Genomic DNA, 18,683 nt, shown 5'->3' on the forward strand with positions numbered 1-18,683 from the left:
CCAACAGGGGCCAGTGCCTGTAAGTCTGGACCCCCCTGTGGCCCCCCCGACAGGGAGTCTGCATTAATAACACAATGACAGATTTCTTGCAATAATTTTGTTCTGAAGGGAAAGGCAGAAATAAAGTGTCTCAGCAATTTACTACCCAATCAAATTGCTGAAATTTTAAACACTGCTTTTTCTGAATGAGGGATTTATCCTTTTTTACCAGGTTGTATGTGCCCCCTAACAAAAAAGCCGGCCCCAACCTGACCCCCCTATTAAAACTGGTCTAGAACCGCCACTGTTTCACTTTCACATACAGTTCTTAATCCAGTTTTGCTGATGAAGGCGTCCATTTCCTGGTTAAAGCCATGATGACACATACCTACTATACAACCTATTTAGATATGTATAAAAGTTACATTTATGTGTTTTTCTTGTCTTCCAAAGGATAAAAACAGAAAATGGTATTGACAGATGGACATGTTCATTGAAACGCTGCCGTGAAGTGTTCAGTGATGTCACTCTTCTTAATGGAACATAAATATGCCTGAAGAATCAGAAAATACTTAATTTTCATATTGGGATCTGGTATCATTCATGAACTTTGGCAACACTATAATAACCATTTATATAACTATATTATATAACATCTGAAAGGTTTACAAACACCAGTTCTGACTTTATTTATATGTATCGATGGACTACACTGTATTTATGAACCATTTACAAAGATTACTTAACTGTAGAATAAACACCTGCTCAATAAATGGTTTATTGTTTGTTAACAGTGAAATTAATACTAACTTATTCATTGAATAACTATAAATTTACCGTTTTGTTTTTTATAAAGTGCAGTCACAGTTATGCAACCTTTAATGCCTAAGTCTTTGAGAGAGAGATTTATGTCTCCGTCTTAAAATAAACTGTAATATTTGCCTGAATGTTATAAAATATATAACATAAATTGAATCTTGGTCTCTGTCTGCTTTTTTTTTTTTTTAAGTGTTGTTACTTATTTCAGCCAGTAGATGGGATTATTACTCCGATCTGTGAACATGTGTATGACCATAATAAAAACTCTGAAAAATAAACCAAATGCATTCAGAAAAAGGCTGATTTTAAATTGTTTAATGAAACCTCTCACCAATTTATAGCAATGCAGAGTTGATTTAAGTTTTTCTGCTTATTTTCAATGTATGTAAAAGTCCTGTTTTTAGTTTTGTAACACGTTATACAACAATTATTCAACATAATATCACTTTATGGCCAGTTAATAGCCATATTTTCTCTTTCATAACAAGGTGAAATATAGGTTGTTTTAGGTTGTTGTTGTTGTTGTTGTTGTCAAACACACACATAATTTGGAATTGAGATGAACTCTGCAGCCTATCAAGGTGGTTCGTTCCAAAACAAAGTCAACAAGAGCAGCCAGGGCAGGAATATTCTTTAAAGCTTCACATATGAACACATTACAACATATTTTAACATTATGTGCTAATGAGAAGTAAAATCAATATTTGTTTCAGATTTAAAACGCTCAGAAGAAGATTCTGGAAGCCGGTCGTCCACGCCGCGCATCGGCGAACGCGGAAGTACGTCGGAGCGAACCCTCTCGCCCCGCCCACACACTCTTCGACGCCAGGCTGACTCGTCGGCCGACATTTTCGGCGCAGCATCATCAGCGCTGACGTGCAACTACGTGAGCGAAGGCACAGGCCGGCCACCCATGCTGTAATCAGTGACGAGTCACACTACGTAAAACTTCGGTAAGTCACTGCAAAGCTGTCATATCTTTTTTTTTTTTTTTTTTTTTTTTGTTGCTCAGCGGCAGTCAGGCGGAGAGTCGAAGGACAGGCTGCAATAAGAACACGTCCGCGCTCCGACGACTTCCCATTAAAAGTTTTTTGTGCTTTGCGAGCAGGCTGATGAATTTAGCTGATCAACATGGAGGAGAGAACATGTTAGTCCGCTCCGCCGGCAGCTGCAGCTCCTCTCTGCTCAAGTTTAACTGAGCTGCGTCAAGTGCGGAGGGCTCAGTGGGTCACTTCAAAATAAAATATATTAAATAATGTCACAAATATGAAAATATATCAACGCTTCCAGTTTTGTTCTTACTCCACCCCCTTATTTAACGAATCTTATCTGCATTTCTTTATCTCTGATAAAAGGATATTCCCTTCAAAATAAAAGTGTACAAATGAAAACAGTGCAGTCACAGTACAACTTCATTTTTCGGGGAAGTGAGCTTGGCCTTCGTGAACTTCTTTGAGGGATTCGTTGAAAATGAACCAATGAATTAGTGGAAACTGTGGGTGACAAGTTGTGGTTTCATTTTCAGCATGATGAGCTTTTACTCTGACACCTTTCCAATGGAAAACAACAATAACAACAAGAAAAAAAAAGAGCAAATTATGCTTCGATTTCAGTGTAATCTCTGATTTCATATTTGCACGGCATGTTTCAATCATTCAGTAGCAGATAGCAGATCATTTATACTTGAAACAGACTTTGTGCCTGGAGCACATCTTGTGGTTGTGCTGGAGAGTCCCTGATGAAAACATTTTTGAAATACTTGAACTGCATTCTGCTTTTTCCGGATCATGACGCTGACGCTGTTACTCAAACAGCGTCACTCTAAACATATTTTCACGGGGAGATTTACATACCGACATTTGTTTTGACTTTTCAGGTCACGTCGCAGATTCAGTGGCAGTTTTTTTCAGTTTACAGGAGTTTCTTCTTGCCTCGTTGTGAAACAGAAACATCATTAAACCTTTAAGGCAACGTAGACATAAATGCAAACAGCTGGGTAAGCGTATTAAAGGGTTCATTATAGAGGTATGATCAGGATAAATCCACTTATTACGATTAAGCAATGTTCTATTCTATTCTATATTAGGGGTCCCATGAAAAGTCAATCATTTGTGATCTCTGATGTTGGTTTTGGAAAAGAAAAATATGAGTTAAGGCGTCGTCAGCGTCAGTTTTAATGTTAGTAAGATGCTTTTCTTTATGACTAGGTGACTGACTATGGATGCCTCAGTGTCACCTCAGTTGGACAGCACATTAAACGACTCGGAGGCGGATGGAGAGGAGAATCACAGTGAGGCCAGTCCGTCTTCTGTGGATCCCAATCAGGTGTGCACACACACACACACACACACCTCAGAATAAAGTGTCCAGTGATTGAAGCCGACATAGGAGCTACAGTATGTCTTCAGTGTCAGTGAACGTCTTGATCCTCGCCTGCAGGTGTCGGAGGCAGAAGAGTCTCCCGTCGTCCAGCTGTCTGACGGTCAGACGGTGCAGGTCCAGGGAGTGATCCAGGCCCCTCAGACCTCCGTCATACAGTCGCCACAAGTCCAGACTGCCCAGGTGAGAGAGAGAAATGACCTCTGACAACACAACACAGGAGCTGTTTTACGGTTCTTTGGCGTCCAAGTCAGTTTTCAAGAAGAAAAATCTTGATTATATGAGAGCAGTTTCAAGCCAAGTCTTAGGTCAGTGAAGTCAGTCCTCAGTCTGTAAGCAAGCCTCAAGTCACAGAAGACAAGTCCAGGTCAAGTCAATCCAAGTCAGATCTGTCAGAACAAGTGTCAAGACCTCAATGTCAAGTTATTCAAGACACGAGGAAGTGGAAATCTGACAGGGCAAGCTTTAAATCAAGTCTCATGTCACTGAAGACAAGTCCGAGTCATTTCTCAGATCGGTCAAGGAAACTCCAGGTCAGGTCTGTTAGTCTGCCAGAACAAGTCCATGTGAAGTGTCTTGGCAAGCATCGAGTCAGAACTTGGACTTGTGTCCAGGTAACTTCTCAAGTCTTTCAAGTCAACTCAAGTCGCATCTGTCAGATCAAGTCTCAAGTCATTCAAGGCGAGTCCAAGTTAAGTCTTTATTCCGCTGGAGCAAGTCTCATATTAGACAACCCCCGGTGAAGTCTCAAGTCTCAAGTAATTTAGGACAAACTTTAAGCCAAGTTTCAAGTCACTGAAGACAAGTCCAGGTCATTTCTCAAGTCATTCAAGGAAACTCCAGGTCAGGTCTGTTAGTCTGCCAGAACAAGTCCATGTGAAGTGTCTTGGCAAGCGTCGAGTCAAAACTTGGAGTCACTTCAAGTCGCATCTGTCAGATCAATCTCAAGTCATTCAGTCCAAGTCTTTATTCCGCTGGAGCAAGTCTCATATTAGACAACCCCCGGTGAAGTCACAAGACTTTGATTCAAGTCATTTAGGACAAACTTTAAGCCAAGTTTCAAGTCACTGAAGACAAGTCCAGGTCATTCCTCCTGTTGTTCAAGTCAGTTTCGAGTCAGATCAAGTCTCAAGTCATTCAATAGAAGTCCAAGTTAACTCTCACAAAGATGAAACGGTTGTGAACGTGTGTAGGCCTAATTACAGGGTGTGATGTCAGAGAGAGTGTGTTAGTGAATGAGGATTTAGGCGACGTGTGCAGGAGGTCCTCTGGAGTTCACGCGGTCCGATGTAGTGCATCTGTTAATAGGATTGATGTGAGTAAGAGGAGCTGACGGTTAAGCTCATCGCTCTAACCTTCACATTCGGGAGAGGCCGTTGTTGTGTCTGGGCCGGAGGGCAGCTCCACGAACTGCACACACATCAGACGACAGCGACCCGCGGGGCTGGAGCCGTGTGACGCTGGCTCAGAGTCATAATGTGACTGTCTGACTGAGCGATGTGGTGCAGGTGCACAGATGTTTCAGCCGCCCCGGCGCTCGAGCGAAACAGCTTGTGAACGGGAAATGAAGCGACACTCCTCACAGATTTTTATCAGGCCACGTCTTGCAGCAGATATTGTGGCATATGCAGCTCGATTTGCAAAGCAGCGCTTACGCTGTAATTTTTATGAAAACAAGGAAATCGGTCAGGAAAGAGATCATACCGGCGAAACTGCAGATGTAAAAAAACCACAGCTTGGTTTTGTTAACTGATTTCAAAGTACTGCGTACTATCAGCGCGCTTCATCAATAACAAGGTTGACATCTTTGTGGTTTTGGTTGCGCTTCTTCAGTAATAACTGTGCTGACATGGAAACCCACTAACTAACTAACCCACTCTGATTCTTAAAGCCAGTTCTTAGAGATAGTTAAATAAAACCTTTATATTTTCTCCCGTGAACATGTGGAGACAGATACTTAACACACCGTGTCGGTGATTCAAGACTTCAAACTTTGCTAACAGCTGCAGGAATATGACACTCGTACCAACCTGTGCTCCGAGAGCGTGAATCTAAAAAGCACAGACCCGACTTCCACTACCTGTAACTGTGAACGCACACGCTGTTAAAACTGGCATTAAATCCGACCGTCTCTGGCACAGACGATGATGTCCTCTAACGGCGCTGAGGCAGCCTTTGTGTTAGTAATGCACAACCATTATGCACCAGTGTGAGTCATAAAAGCTTACTGATTGATGGAGCACAACCAGGTCAGGTTTATATTTGTTATCGTTTGACAGCAGTGTAAATGTAAAGCAGATCATTTATCTCTGCAGTGAAATTACGCTGGAGAAAGGAGGCTGTTAAAGGAAAACTTTTGCACAGTTGAGTGTGTTTACGGGTCTTCGGGAGTCCTACTGCATGTGTGACATGAGCAGTATAAAGCCTTTTATGGCTCCAGAGGAAGCTGCACCTGATAAATTGCCTTTGTTGCATTGTGGGTAATAACAGCGCCAGGTTTGGAAAAGCGGTCCTGTAACACAGTCAGACTCATTAAGGACAGTTTAGAATAAAAATATAAAAATGGGAAACTCTTTATTCCACACATTGTTCTTCCTTTTCAAAACATGGAGCCTACATTACCCACGATGCAACTTAGACACAGAATAATAGCACTGGAGGGACTTTATCAGGTTACATGCAGCTTCCTCTGAAACCACCAAAGACTATACAACACTGCACTACACTATACTTCTTTGTTTAAACATGCGGTAGTGTCTGACAAAGATGTGTAAACACACTCGAATTGTGTAAAATCGGTGGAATTTCCCTTTCAGTCACACATTCTCAAGTAATTACACAGTTTATAGACTCTGTTGGGACGTGTGATGGTTTGAAAAGATTACGGCTCAAAATAAAACGCTGCTCAAAATCTTACATTGACGTCATCCCTCTTTGTGACACATCCAAAAACTGTGTACAGAGAGCAGCCGCCTCCAGTGATACCATTGATTTTGGCAATTAAAGAAGAAAAACTACTCACCACTTTTTCAACACTTCTGTTTCCCCTACAGATCGCCACTATGGCAGAGCTGGAGGGTGACGCGCCGGCGACAGACACCCAGAAGAGACGAGAGATACTCTCCCGGCGTCCCTCTTATCGGTGAGACGACGTCATCAGTAATTAAACACGTGATAAAAAGCGACTCGGTGTGTAGAGTCTGATTATGTGGAACTTTACGCGTGGAATCAGTTCCTGGAATTCTCTTCTCCAAACAGAAAAATACTCAACGAGCTCTCGTCGGATTCACCGGCGGTTCCCAAAATCGACGAGGAGAAGACGGAGGAGGAGGCGCCGGTGTCCAGCGCAGCCTCGGCGTCGGTGCCGACCTCCATCTACCAGACCAGCTCGGGACAGTATAGTCAGTACACACACGAACAGGGACATGAGCAGAACCGGAACCAGGGTCAATTCACTTTACCCATTAAAGCTCACTGTGTAAAAGTGTAATTCCTGTATAAAATAGCGTGGGTAGAAGTATTTTTCCCTCTAACACTATACACACATTTTGTCAAATGATATGTTTTCTGCAAGTTAAGCGCGGTTATTGGCTTGAAATGCAGCAGTCCCAGGTGCCTCGGTGCTGTTGCTATGGAGAGCGTGGAGTACAACCAGAAGCACAAATCCGAGCATGTTGAGAAAAGCTTTGATGAGTCAATTTAGGAGCAATAAACAGCATCATTCCATGCCGCGTTTGACGCAAATCAGCTTCTCAGGAACATCGATTTCAGCCTGCCGATAAAACATGTGATGCTGCGGTGCTTCCACGGAATTGTGTTTGATTTATACTGTTGATTTTGTGTCTTTTTGTTACTCTGACACACCTGAACGTTGGCTTTGACACGTGTATGTTTCATTTGTACTGCTGACCCCCACACAGTTGCCTTCACTCAGGGGAGAGCCATCCAGTTGACCAGCCCCGGAGCTGAAGCCCTTCAGGGGGCCCAGACCCTGACGGTGGCCGCCTCTCCCACCCCTCAGCCCGGAGCCACGATCCTACAGTGTGCGGCTCAGCCCGGAGACTCCCAGCAGCAGTACTACATTCAGGGAGGGCAGGTGCTCATCCAAGGTAGGATTCATCATGTGTGCATGTTGAGAAATGTGTCAAAGATGATCAGAGTTGTAATACACAAGCACCTCTCGCGTTTCTGACATCTGGCGGCATGAAAAACATTTGTTTTTACAGTGCCAGCATACGTTTAGGCTGTGTGAATGTAACACGATGATCCCCAGAGATTCAGACCGAGAAAAAAAAAATGGGGCATTGTGTGAAAAGACAATGTGACGGTTACACCCACAACCTTTGCCCTACCTGAGAGTCAGATCGCTTCCCTCAACAAACAGAGCCCTCTGTTGCTTTTCTCATGCAGTTTGTATTCGGGGATCATCTGCGAATGGACTTGTCTGCTCTTGTGCTCTGCTTGCTCTCATGGAACATACACCCATCCTTTCCTCTGGCAGATGTCACGAAAGGGGCGGGAACGAGGAAAATGTCTGAGCGGGATGGAAGTCAGTCTACCTGACGGACCGTGAAGATGAGTTTTTTTTAAAAAGCTTTCACGACGGTGAGGCTGGTTTTAGAGGAAGCAGTTAGTGCTCGACAGCATCTGTTTACATTATGAACACATGACTTGTGACATAAAACCTGCTGGGTTACAGTTTTTAACTTTCCTGGTTGGTTAAGGAGAAGCAGCCAAGTCCACATCGTCGTCGTCTCTGTTTGGTTTGTTCTCTCTCTCGGTTTGGAGTTTCCATCAACACTGTGTATGAGCGGAGCTCCTGGATATTTGGAGTTTTCCTGTCGCATATTAACATGCCAAATCAAAGCATGTACACTATGATTAGATCAGTTTCCACGCTTTGAAAGTATGCAGGCAAAATGCATTAGATGAGTACGGAATGCAGACGTACGGAGTGACGCCTGCGAGCTCGTTCAGGCCTACAACTCGAGTCGCGCTGACGTTCACACGACATTTCACTCTCTTCACACTCGTCTACCAAACACACCCTGTCCAATCTGGCGGTCTATTTAAACTAGGGCTGGGTATCACCAGGTACCTCGCGATACGATACTATCACGATATTTTGCCCACGATAACGATAATATCACGATACAGCGATTCTGCGATAATCGATATATTGCAAGAAATTTCACCCACGATACATCACGATATCTGTGTCACTGAAGAAATTCAGAATTTATTGACTGCACTGAATCCATTTCACAGGAATTACAAAACATTGTCAATCAATTTCACATGAATGACAGCCAAGTAAACAAAGAGTATATTGAACAGTGTCTCTTCTTAACACACACACTGACTACAACTATCATTAAATATCTATATGTGTGGGTTTCAGAGCTACTTAAACCATTTTTAAAACTTTATTTGGTTGTATACCTATGTTTGAATAAAGATAAAGCTGTCCTCTGAAGAGGGATGGTGGTGGTGGGTCAAAAAAAAAAAAAAATATATTATTTTTTTATTTTTTTTATTTTAATTGTTATCATTTTTAAATAATGATATTTGGCACCAGTTTATCGATAACGTACCTCGAGACGAAATATCGCGATATATCGTAGTATCGATATTTTGGCACACCCCTAATTTAAACTGCAAAAAATCTCCCATCTCTCCCTCCGTCTGCCGATTATCATAAATGGATGAAAATTTCAGTTTCGATTATCGAATTCAAAAGCTGTATCGGCGTATATCAGCAGCCGTCAGTGCTGTTAAAGATTTTAAATCCAACATTGAGTTGAGACCTTAACATTTCAAATCAAATAGCGAATCGTAACACCGCTTGTAAAAACCCCAATTCTCCCTGGAGCTGTAGAACAACCTGCACTTTATTCTCTTCTACCACAATGTTTTCTTTTCTATTTTCCCTTTTTCATAGACATATATGTCTCAAACTGATGCCAATGTGCAACAGGTGATTGAACTGGAAAGCCAGAAGGTGCTGTATATGGAATGTTATGGAAACCCTTTTTTTTGCGATGAAGACAGTTGTTTTAACAGGAAGTTTTGTCGGTTTCTTTTCCCAGTTGGTTGGCGAAACATTTATAATCAGACGGGTATAAATAATGTTTCAGATTCAGTGGTCAAATTGTGAAGGAGCAGACATCTAAACACAGCTCAGCATAGTCAACTGAAACCAGCAGTTAACGTTCTACAAACCACAGATACGCCCAAGGTTGAAATTTGCACCAAATGTGGCGTATCACATTCACAATATATGATTTTCAGCTGTCTTTCACAAGCCCCAAGGTTGCCAAACGGGCGACCGCAGATCGAGTCTGTGGGGAGATTTCCGGCCAGTTTTGTGGCGACTGAAGGTGGTTATTATTTAGGGGAAGTTGGACCATGTCCTGCCAGTTTTGTGGCAACAATACTTAATTTTTTTCTCAAGGTAGTCGGACCATCTCCTCTCGTTTTTAGCAGAAACCAAAAAAGGTATTTAAAGCCAAACCTGGATGTTTTCCTAAACCTTACCAAGTGGTTTTTGTGCAGCCGTGTATCAGCCACCGAAGGAGAAGTCTTGCCGTGTTTTTCGACACCGTCAGTAATGACATACTTTGTTTGTTCACATTGTGTGGTCAGTCCCACAACCTTCAACTTTACGGCAGCAGCTGCTTTCAGAACCTCACAAACCATGCTTTTGTTTTCAGGTTTGCGCTTAGCTGAAATGAAACTGAAGACAGAAATTTGACATTTATTTCACCTGTGGCAGATCTCACCCACCACACCAACTTCACTATTTCCCTACTTGTTTCAAAGAAACAGCTTTTCCTCTTACTGAGAGCTCCAGTTTCTGTGTGACGGACGAGTTTCCCAGCAAGACCCATCAGGCAAATTAAGCGTCTGAAGCGGCAAATCTAATCTTTGTAAATAAATATCTGCTTCTCACATTGCTGAATCCTCCGGCATGTTGTGATCACTTGAAGCCAACGCAAAACCTCAATTATCTTTATTCTCTGTTTATGTCCTCCCTCAAGTTCTTTTAAGACACAAACACACACACACACACACCAAATATCTCCAATCAGGGTGCTCAACAGTTTGCACGGCAGCCGCTTGGGACACAATATCCTCTTGTTTGTTGAGCGTCTCTCTAGTTGCGTCACTAGTGCTAAAAATACAACCCCTCCACTACCAACCCCCCCCCTCCCAGCTCTCCCTCCCTCCCTCCCTCCCTGCCTGCTCAGCTCACATTGTGTTTCTCTATTTCAGCGTCTGATCCGCGGGAGGGGAGGGGAGGGGAGGCGAGGGTGGGAGGAACTCTAATCCAGGGTGTTTTACTGACTTCAGCGGGCAGGGAGTGATGTCATTGTGATGTCAATGCCTGTAATTGTAATCGGGCTGCAAAGTTGACTGGTGTCCACTCCGATTCAGCGAGAGAGCTGAGAGGGAAAAGGGAGAAGGAGGAAGAGGAGACGCTCTAGTGAAGCCGGCAGAGGATAGAAAGAGAGAAAAAAAAGAGAGAGGGTAGAGGAGCGTTTCTGTGCTGAGGTGTTTGACCGCCGCGGTGCTGGATTATTGGAAACAAGAGATGGCTGTGACTGGGGATGAGACTGAGTCAGGTAGAGTTTCTCTTACACTTTTTATTTTATCTGTGCGACATGCAAAAGTCTGTGCCTGTTGGTGAGATATGCATGCAGTGCAAGCGCTGTCAGCTATCTGTTCAGAGTGTTTCCACTCTCTCAGATGTTTTGTGTGTTTTACTACAGAGAGCCAAATATTTCATTCGTCCGACTCGAAGGAGCGGTGTTTCTCTCGCAGTGAAACATTTGAATTTGAATAGCTTTTTTAAAATGACTTTAAGCCGAATGCATGCAAGTGAAATAGAGGAAGCAACATGCCACAGATTTTGGACGGCTGTTCTTCCCATTTCAACACAGGAAAAAGCGGCGTGACAGCTCAGAGCGCGCGGTTAGAGAAAAGAAGGGAGAAAAAAAAACGGGTCAACAATCGTTTGGTTAGTTTGCTCAACTCCTGTTCCTGTCAGTGTCCGTACCCGCTGTTACACACACACACACACACCACACACACACAGTCTGCTCTCTGAACCACTAGCGGTTGTCAGGCAGAAAGGCAGCGAGGGAGGGAGGGAGGGAGGAAGGGAGGGAGGGAGGGAGGTAAGAAGTGAAGGGGCGGGTGACAGTGTGGCGGAGGGGGGGGGGTAAGATAGTCGTCGGTTTGACGTCACTCCAGTTTCCTGGAACAGAGGCCAGGCAGGGAAGAGAGAATGCAAAACGGGCGAGTGAGACGCACACACTGACGTCAGCACAGCCCGAGTCACTCTGTTATCACAATGAGAGAGACACGCTGTGTGTCATAGTGTGTGTGTGTGTGTGCGTGTGTGTGTGTGTGTGTACACCTGCTGTGCCTCTCTTTAAATGAGTGTGTGTTTTCTGTGTGTGTGTGTTTCTGTGTGTGGCTTGGAGAGAAGAGGGGAGTGAAGGTATAAACTTCTCAGGAACAAAGTGAAAAAAGAGAAACTGAAATGTTCAGACAGACAGACAGACAGGCAGACAGGCAGGCAGACAGGCAGGCAGAGCGGATAACAGTTGAGTCATCTAATTGATGAGTCAACTCAAAAACAGAACATAAACCACATCCAGAGAGCGGCTGTTTGCCAGAGTCAGGAGCGTTTTACTGATAAATACGAGTGAGTCCCGGTCAGCAGCAGCACACAGCGGATCAAATGGTGATTTCACGGTGGAGTGATGTAACCCGTTCAGAGCTATGGCGAGCGTGGAGGGGAAGGAAATCTAACGTGGGCGCACAAACGAGAATCCCTTCCCTTATCGTCATATTATATGAATCGATGTAACAGAATGTGAGACGGCGTTGTTAACAGTTTCCCAGGGACAAAACAGTTGAAGGACAGTTGTATTAAAACACCATGTAGCTTCAATTCCTACTGTGACAGTCACTCGACACTCATCCCACAGCGTACATTACTTATTTGTGTGCATTAGTTGACTAAATTAAGAGCACAAACCACTAATTGGTGCACATGAGGGCAACAAAAAAACAAGACTCCTCACACCTGGTGCAACATCTTAACATGAGGGGAAGAAACCATCATTTGTGATTTGTGAAAAGAAGTTTTTTTGGTTTGTTTTATTTGTTTGAGCCAGCATCTAGTGGCCGTTAGAGGAACTGCGGTGTAATATTATCACAAAGGCACTGAGTAAAATGAAGAATTGTAAGAAAATGCTGATGAGTGTACGATTAGCGGAGATTTTACATTTTTCCCAAGCTCTTAAGAGCTGTTTAAGGTACAAAATAATCAACCACCGTCGGACACAAATGGCACAAAAACGCCCCAAAAAAATGTAGAAGTCGGGTCATTTAAGAACACAAACCCGTTCACATGGGCAGTCATGGTCAGAGGAAGTTCAACTTTTCAGGCAGGAAGGAGAGCGGATAAGTGCTCTTGGCCGAAGTCGCTGTCGGACATCCTCTGATGAAATACTGTATTTTTTTTAAAGGGGAAAATGTGAATAACTGTGTGATAAATCCGGACTTGTATTCTCAACGCTTTTGTCCATCTCCCCCCCTCCTCCCTCCTCCCCACACAGCCGCCACTGGAGACATACCCGCCTACCAGCTGCGTTCGCCCAACTCGGGCCTGGCCCAGAGCATCGTGATGGCGGCGTCCCCGGGCAGCATGCAGAGCCCCTCGTCACAGCACGCCGAAGAGATCACCCGCAAGAGGGAGGTCCGGCTGATGAAGAACAGGTGAGAGCTGCCGCCGGTCACTTTAAGAGACGTCTGCCGCCGCTTAGAATGTAAAGAAAATGACTCATTCATTCATTCTTGGAGGGATCAGAGGGGGAAGTGGTCGAGGTCACCAGAGTGTGTAACTATTTCTGGAGAGAAAATAAGCTTATGTCCATTGCGCCACAATGCACACATACAGTCAGCGAGACGTCATCACAAGCTCAAAGAGTCCTTTCTTTCTCGCCGGCATCCCTCTGTCAGAGCAGGATTTCATGTTGGGATGGAAAACATGGTCGGGGCTGCTGTTAAAGGAGCAGTTCACCCAAAAATGTACTCGTTATCATTCTCTGCTCATGCCGATGGAAAGTCTGGTGACATGTCTTGCTAATGCTAAACAAAAATACATTCGCACAGCTTTTCCGGGGGAAGTCAAGTCTCCGGAGAACCCAGAGATCCCAACTTGATTTGAAAAGATGTTATTCACCCCATTTTTAAGCTTTTAATGGGCTTAAAAGAGACTGTAAAACAACAGGTTATCATTAAAAAACAACCTTTGATGATTTTTGTTTGAATGCACTGACGTGAAAAAGAGACTCATCTGATTCCTCCGCGGAACCAGATCCTCCGACAGACAGTCTGGAGGCTGATGTTCACACTTTTCTGGTTGCCAGAGCGACAAGTCACAAGTGGTGCGAAGGTCGAAGCTGCAGCGCACTGCGACCAGAGTGTCCAAATGTTTCTGTGGCCTTGGATTGTTCATGCTCGATGTTCAACGCCGCAGCAGGCCCGATTGACTGTTTTGTCAGGGAGAAAACCTGGACTTAAACGTGGAAGCAGTTTACTGATAAAACTTTGAGCCCCGACAGCCGTGAAAACATCTGCTCCCTCTGGATTGTGCAGAGCTCGCATTTTGTCTGTGGGCCTGGATGTAAAAATGTTTTCATCAAGCGACTCAAACATCTTTCCCCCTTTTTCCTTTTCTTTCTCTTTCCCTCTCCAGGGAGGCAGCTCGCGAGTGCCGCAGGAAAAAGAAAGAGTACGTCAAATGTCTGGAAAACCGCGTGGCTGTGTTGGAAAACCAAAACAAGACCCTGATTGAAGAGCTGAAAGCACTGAAGGACATTTACTGCCACAAAGCTGAGTAGCGGCGGCTGTTTTGTGGTCACGGGCTGAAGACGGCGCCGTTTACAGACTGCTGCAGCAAAACGTAAAAAAAAAACAACAAAACAAAACAAAACAGAAAAGACTCTGGAACAAAAACTGCTTCGACCGTCTTTGTTTCTCTGCTCACTCAGGCCCGGTTTACTCTGAAGCGTCCCGGGGATATTCGAACAGCTCGAGCTTGCCAGTTTTTCGCTCTCGTTCTTATCTTGTGGTCTTTGCATGTGAAGACTCAAGTGTCGTACACACTATGCTTTGCTGTTGCTTTTTGTGCGCAGGGGGGCGGGGCGGGGGTTGGGGGGGGGGGCAAAGCCAGCCAATGAGAGCCAGCGTGAAGAAGAGGGAACAGGAAGAGGAAATACAGGTGCTTCCTGAAAATGTGTCGCTCCAGCGCAAGAGATTATGACGAAAAACCCCCCCCCCTCGGCAGGTCAGCCGGGGGCTCGCTAACCAGCAAAGTTTCTCTGAGGTCAGACGAGGTGCAACGCGAAGCTCCCGCAGATCCACCACCAGCTGCAACCAGGCAACTCAACCGTGTTTACCTGATAGCGTCATTGCGCCATGTACGCCGCCCCGTTTTTTTTTTCCTTTTCGGTCGTTTCATGCATTCCTTCGTGCGAAAACACAATTAAAGGAGAAATCACCAATCATCATCAAGGTTTCGTCAGTGAAGTGATTTCCTGGAATTCATCAACTTTGGTTTTTTTTTTTGTTTTTTTTTTTCAGTTCGTATAGAAGCTCTTGATTTGGTCATAAAAGGTTTTTTCGAGAAAACGACGAGTGAACGAGAAGAGTTCAGGATGAACGTCCTCTCAAAGTTTATGCACAGAACTTTGAAAATGTATTTTAAGCCATTGGATAACGTCCAAAAAAGAGCCTTTATTTTTAACGACGTAAAGTTGATTGTAGTGTTCGAAAAAAAAAAAAAAAAAAAAAAAGATGACAAGTAGTCAAAGCACAGGAAGAACCAAAGTGTGAATATTATCAGAGTTTATATATTCTATCCGCAGAGTTTCTTACGCAGCAGAAAACGGAAAACGCATCCATCAACTCGTAGTTAAAACATGTTGGAAAGTGTTTACTGTCCCGAAAAAACCTGCATCCTGAATCCAACATCCTCCGAAGAGAATAACTGTTGTGCTTTACTGTCACGCAAGCGTCAGTTTCCGTTTTTCAAATGATGGATATCCACTGTGGTATTAAAACTGTATTTGATTATGGCTAGATATTAAAATGCTCTGTTTAAAGGGTGATGCCAATTTTTTTCTTTTTCTCTCTACTTCTTTTTTGTTGTTTTGTTTTTTAATGTAATGACATTTGGATTTGGATGATGAAACGTCATGTCGTGTTAATGTTTCTGGTGATTTTTTTTGAAGAAAAAAAAAACAACTAAAAAACGTGCTTGCTTCTTCTGTTTGATGTAGTTGTCGAGTTTTTTGTTCCTCTTGGATATGTTTTTTGATTAGGAGAAGATGTTAGAGAGAGCACTCGTTCGTGTAACAGACCACCTCTTATGACTGCCAAAGCTCTTTAAGTGACACCCTCGGTGTTTTAACTACTGTTTCGCTCTGTGACGGCATCGTGACTCATCCTGCGGCCGTCGTCTTGTGCGCCGGCCGAGCGACCCGTCACGGTTCGTGTCCACAGACGGACGCTCGTCGTACAAAAATTCAAAGTGATGTCGATAACAAACTTCAGGTTTTTTCTTTGATATCAGCTCAACTGAAACTCCTCTGCATGTAGTTTACCGCCGCTTCAACACGGCTCCACCTTGTTCTCCTCTCAGTGTACTTCCTCGTTTTAGTTGTAAAAACCCAAACTATTTCTTTTGTTTATCTAATAAAATGTTGAAATGTGATCACGGGACTGCGAGTTTTGTTGCTCACCTCACGCTTCTTCCTCCTCTTCAGGATTCGAGCCAGGTAAACAAACACACGCTCCTTCTGATGAGATCAATATTTTGTTTCATGTTGGAAGTTTCCAGTTTTAGATTCAGTCTTTTTTTTTTATTTCCTCTTTCAGATGAAGGCCAGAATAATGTTTTGGAAAGGACACAGTGTTCTCTTCGGCGTTGAGGACATAGTCGTACCATCGCTGCAGCAGCAGTCTGTACAGGAACACGGCGTATAGTACGAGGATGTGTGACCTCTCATTTGAATTTGAATATATCACTTTATTCCTTTCATCGTCTCACTCGGCGCTTCTCGCGTCAAGCCACCTTTTATGAAACCAAACGTTGAACACCTTCATATAAATAAAGTACACAGTATATACACGCACATGCCAAGGCTGCAGCTCAGTGTGTTTGCTGCGTATCTTCAGCTGTGTTGCCTACAGCAGTCTGTCACAATGAAGTGTATTTTGTAACTTCTTTGCCTCATTTCCACATTTAATCCGAATGTAGTTAAATGTGATGCTTACGTCACACCCTGGATTCTTTGTTAAAGGAACAGTCCCCCCCCCCCCCAAAAAAAAAAAAAAAGAAAATTCAGTCATCGCCATCAAGTTGTCGGGTGAAGTTTCATAATCGAAACATTTCTGGAGCATCAGAGTAAAACAGTTTCTCCTGAAAAAACAAAAAAAAGTTGCATTGAAATGGCAAAAGTTTCACTGTAGCTGCTCAGCTCAAGGTGCACGCCCAGAACGAAGTGGGTTCATTAACCGGCACTGAGGGAAATAAAGTCGTATGTGAACTGTTCCTTCCATACCCTCAACACCCCCCCCCCGATCGATACCACAGATATCATGTTCCCTGGCTTCCATATCCCACAATGCCCTCTGTATCTACCTGATGATTTATTTAATCCTTTCTCTTGAAAGGTATGCGCCGTCGTTGTTTTCTTCTTCGCTGCCGTTGTAGCTCAAGGCGATGGTGTCGGCAGGAGTGGTACGCCTGTAACTTGTTTATCAGAAGCGTTGTCCCCGAAGGTCACACGTTATGTAATATCCAGGTAGAAAGACAAAAAAACAGAGAGATACAAACTTTGGGTTTTATGTTGGTACTCTGATAACAGAGGTTAGCTTCCCTTTGATAAGTGATAAATGTGTTTGTTTGCTACGTAACTTGCTGAGTGGCATAAAAAAAAAATGCCATGTGAACAAGACAGACTGTTGTTGTCATGTTACAAGTTCCCAGGATGTGTTCGCGGACACCACAAAACATCAGATTTTCTTGATACAATTTGAGAAAAAAGTCAAAACGGTGTTAAAAACTATGACAGAATGGAAAGAAGTGGAAATACTAAAAAACAGAAGGCTGTTTTTAAACCAATATGATTTCAGGAGAAATGAAATTACTCTTTTTTTTTAAAAAAGGGGATGTGGATGGAAATGAGGAGTTTCCATAGCAACCCCTGACGTTGTAGCGTTGACCCTGAAGGGGCTTGATGGTGATAAAAAAGCCTAGATGATTTGTGTTTTTATTCGTGTACGTACGTACAAATAAACTGTCTGCATGAGCGAAAAAAACTTATCGCGTTGTCTCAGACGTCCACAGTTTTCTTCTCAGGATGACAACACACCCCGAGAGACACGAGTTTTATCTCTCACAGACACACACACTGCATCAACGCACAACTGTCTTTCTCCTCTTTACACATCACACACACACACACACACACACACACACACACACAGTGGTGAATAGGGTGTTGAAAGGGATTGAAACCTTGAAGCTGCTGTTTATCAGCTGGAGCTTCAAGTCTTTCCCTTTTCAACAGTGCTCTTTCTTTCAAATGTTACATAAGCTTCTACTTTCAACTGATATTTGAAATGTTTAGTTCAATGTTTCAACTTGTATGAGCCCTGTAAGAACCATTCAACAGGGCTTTGTTTAAGCAAACATGAACATTTACAAATACGCAATCGGGATTGAGCAAAGAAACTGCACGATCTCACTTCTCCCAGTGTTTGTCCAAACCTCTGAGTCCACCGCATTCGCTGTCTTTCCATTCAGCTCGAGCTAAAAACAAACCGAGAAACTGAAAAAAAATAAAGTTGCAGAGTGGGAGGCTCTTTAATATTTCATTTTGTTGCCTCTCAAACATCTTCACGGCCTTTGGTCCAGTGTGGCTGGAGTGGAAATTTCCACCTAGAGACTCGCCGCCTACGAGCAGTGAGAGGAGGCCGACTACCTTGACAACACGAGTGTGATCATCGCTGCGGTCGGTGAGGACCTCTGCTGCTCGACACGCAGCACTGCAGCAGAGACATCACATTTGATAAGGACACACACACACAGTTTAGGTCTTCAGCTATCAGCTCACACTGACTGCTTTCAATGCACAACAATGCTAAATGCCACTTATCACGTGACCACCATGATAAAGTCCTTGCGAGGCCTCGTTGTGCCTCAGACGAGGCGCTCCTGAGACGTCCACCGGCCGGATCTAACAACCAGCAACATGAGAATCACACTTCTACAGCGACTTCTGTCACCCTCCATGTGTACAACCAAGTGTGACGTGTGAAGACAGGCCGTCCCAACTGTGCATCATGACACCTTTCTGCATTATTCATTGCATTCGGCTGCAAGCAAAAGTCACAGAATGCAGGAAGGCGGTGACGAGACG

The 18,683-nt window shown here is 43.8% G+C and overlaps 1 protein-coding gene across 3 annotated transcripts; it reads left to right on the plus strand.

Moving 5' to 3' along the window:
- The first annotated feature begins 1,619 nt into the window (after positions 1-1,619).
- crema (cAMP responsive element modulator a) lies at positions 1,620-15,970 on the plus strand. 3 transcript variants are annotated; one of them, XM_030403271.1, is made up of 8 exons: positions 1,625-1,751; positions 3,006-3,123; positions 3,238-3,360; positions 6,231-6,319; positions 6,436-6,578; positions 7,098-7,286; positions 12,810-12,969; positions 13,952-15,970. In XM_030403271.1, exons 2-8 carry the CDS (start codon positions 3,016-3,018, stop codon positions 14,094-14,096), a joined length of 957 nt encoding a protein of 318 aa, XP_030259131.1. In that variant the 5' UTR covers positions 1,625-1,751; positions 3,006-3,015; the 3' UTR covers positions 14,097-15,970. The 3 variants fall into 3 exon arrangements, with proteins under 3 accessions (XP_030259132.1, XP_030259131.1, XP_030259133.1); XM_030403272.1 differs by lacking the exons at positions 12,810-12,969; positions 13,952-15,970 and adding an exon at positions 7,588-7,775 and having other exon boundaries at positions 1,620-1,751; XM_030403273.1 differs by lacking the exons at positions 1,625-1,751; positions 3,006-3,123; positions 3,238-3,360; ... (1 more) ...; positions 6,436-6,578; positions 7,098-7,286 and adding an exon at positions 10,503-10,802.
- The last annotated feature ends 2,713 nt before the right edge of the window (positions 15,971-18,683 follow it).

This window comes from Sparus aurata, chromosome 21 (genome assembly GCF_900880675.1).
Source record: "Sparus aurata chromosome 21, fSpaAur1.1, whole genome shotgun sequence".
Lineage (NCBI taxonomy): Eukaryota > Metazoa > Chordata > Actinopteri > Spariformes > Sparidae > Sparus > Sparus aurata.

Bases quoted from the DNA above. Each gene is read 5' to 3' on its own strand.
- crema (XM_030403271.1), top strand. From the start codon at position 3,016: ATGGATGCCTCAGTGTCACCTCAGTTGGACAGCACATTAAACGACTCG. The intron at 3,361-6,230 runs GTGAGAGAGAGA...TTTCCCCTACAG, and splicing joins CACAAGTCCAGACTGCCCAG to ATCGCCACTATGGCAGAGCT. The intron at 7,287-12,809 runs GTAGGATTCATC...CTCCCCACACAG, and splicing joins AGGGCAGGTGCTCATCCAAG to CCGCCACTGGAGACATACCC.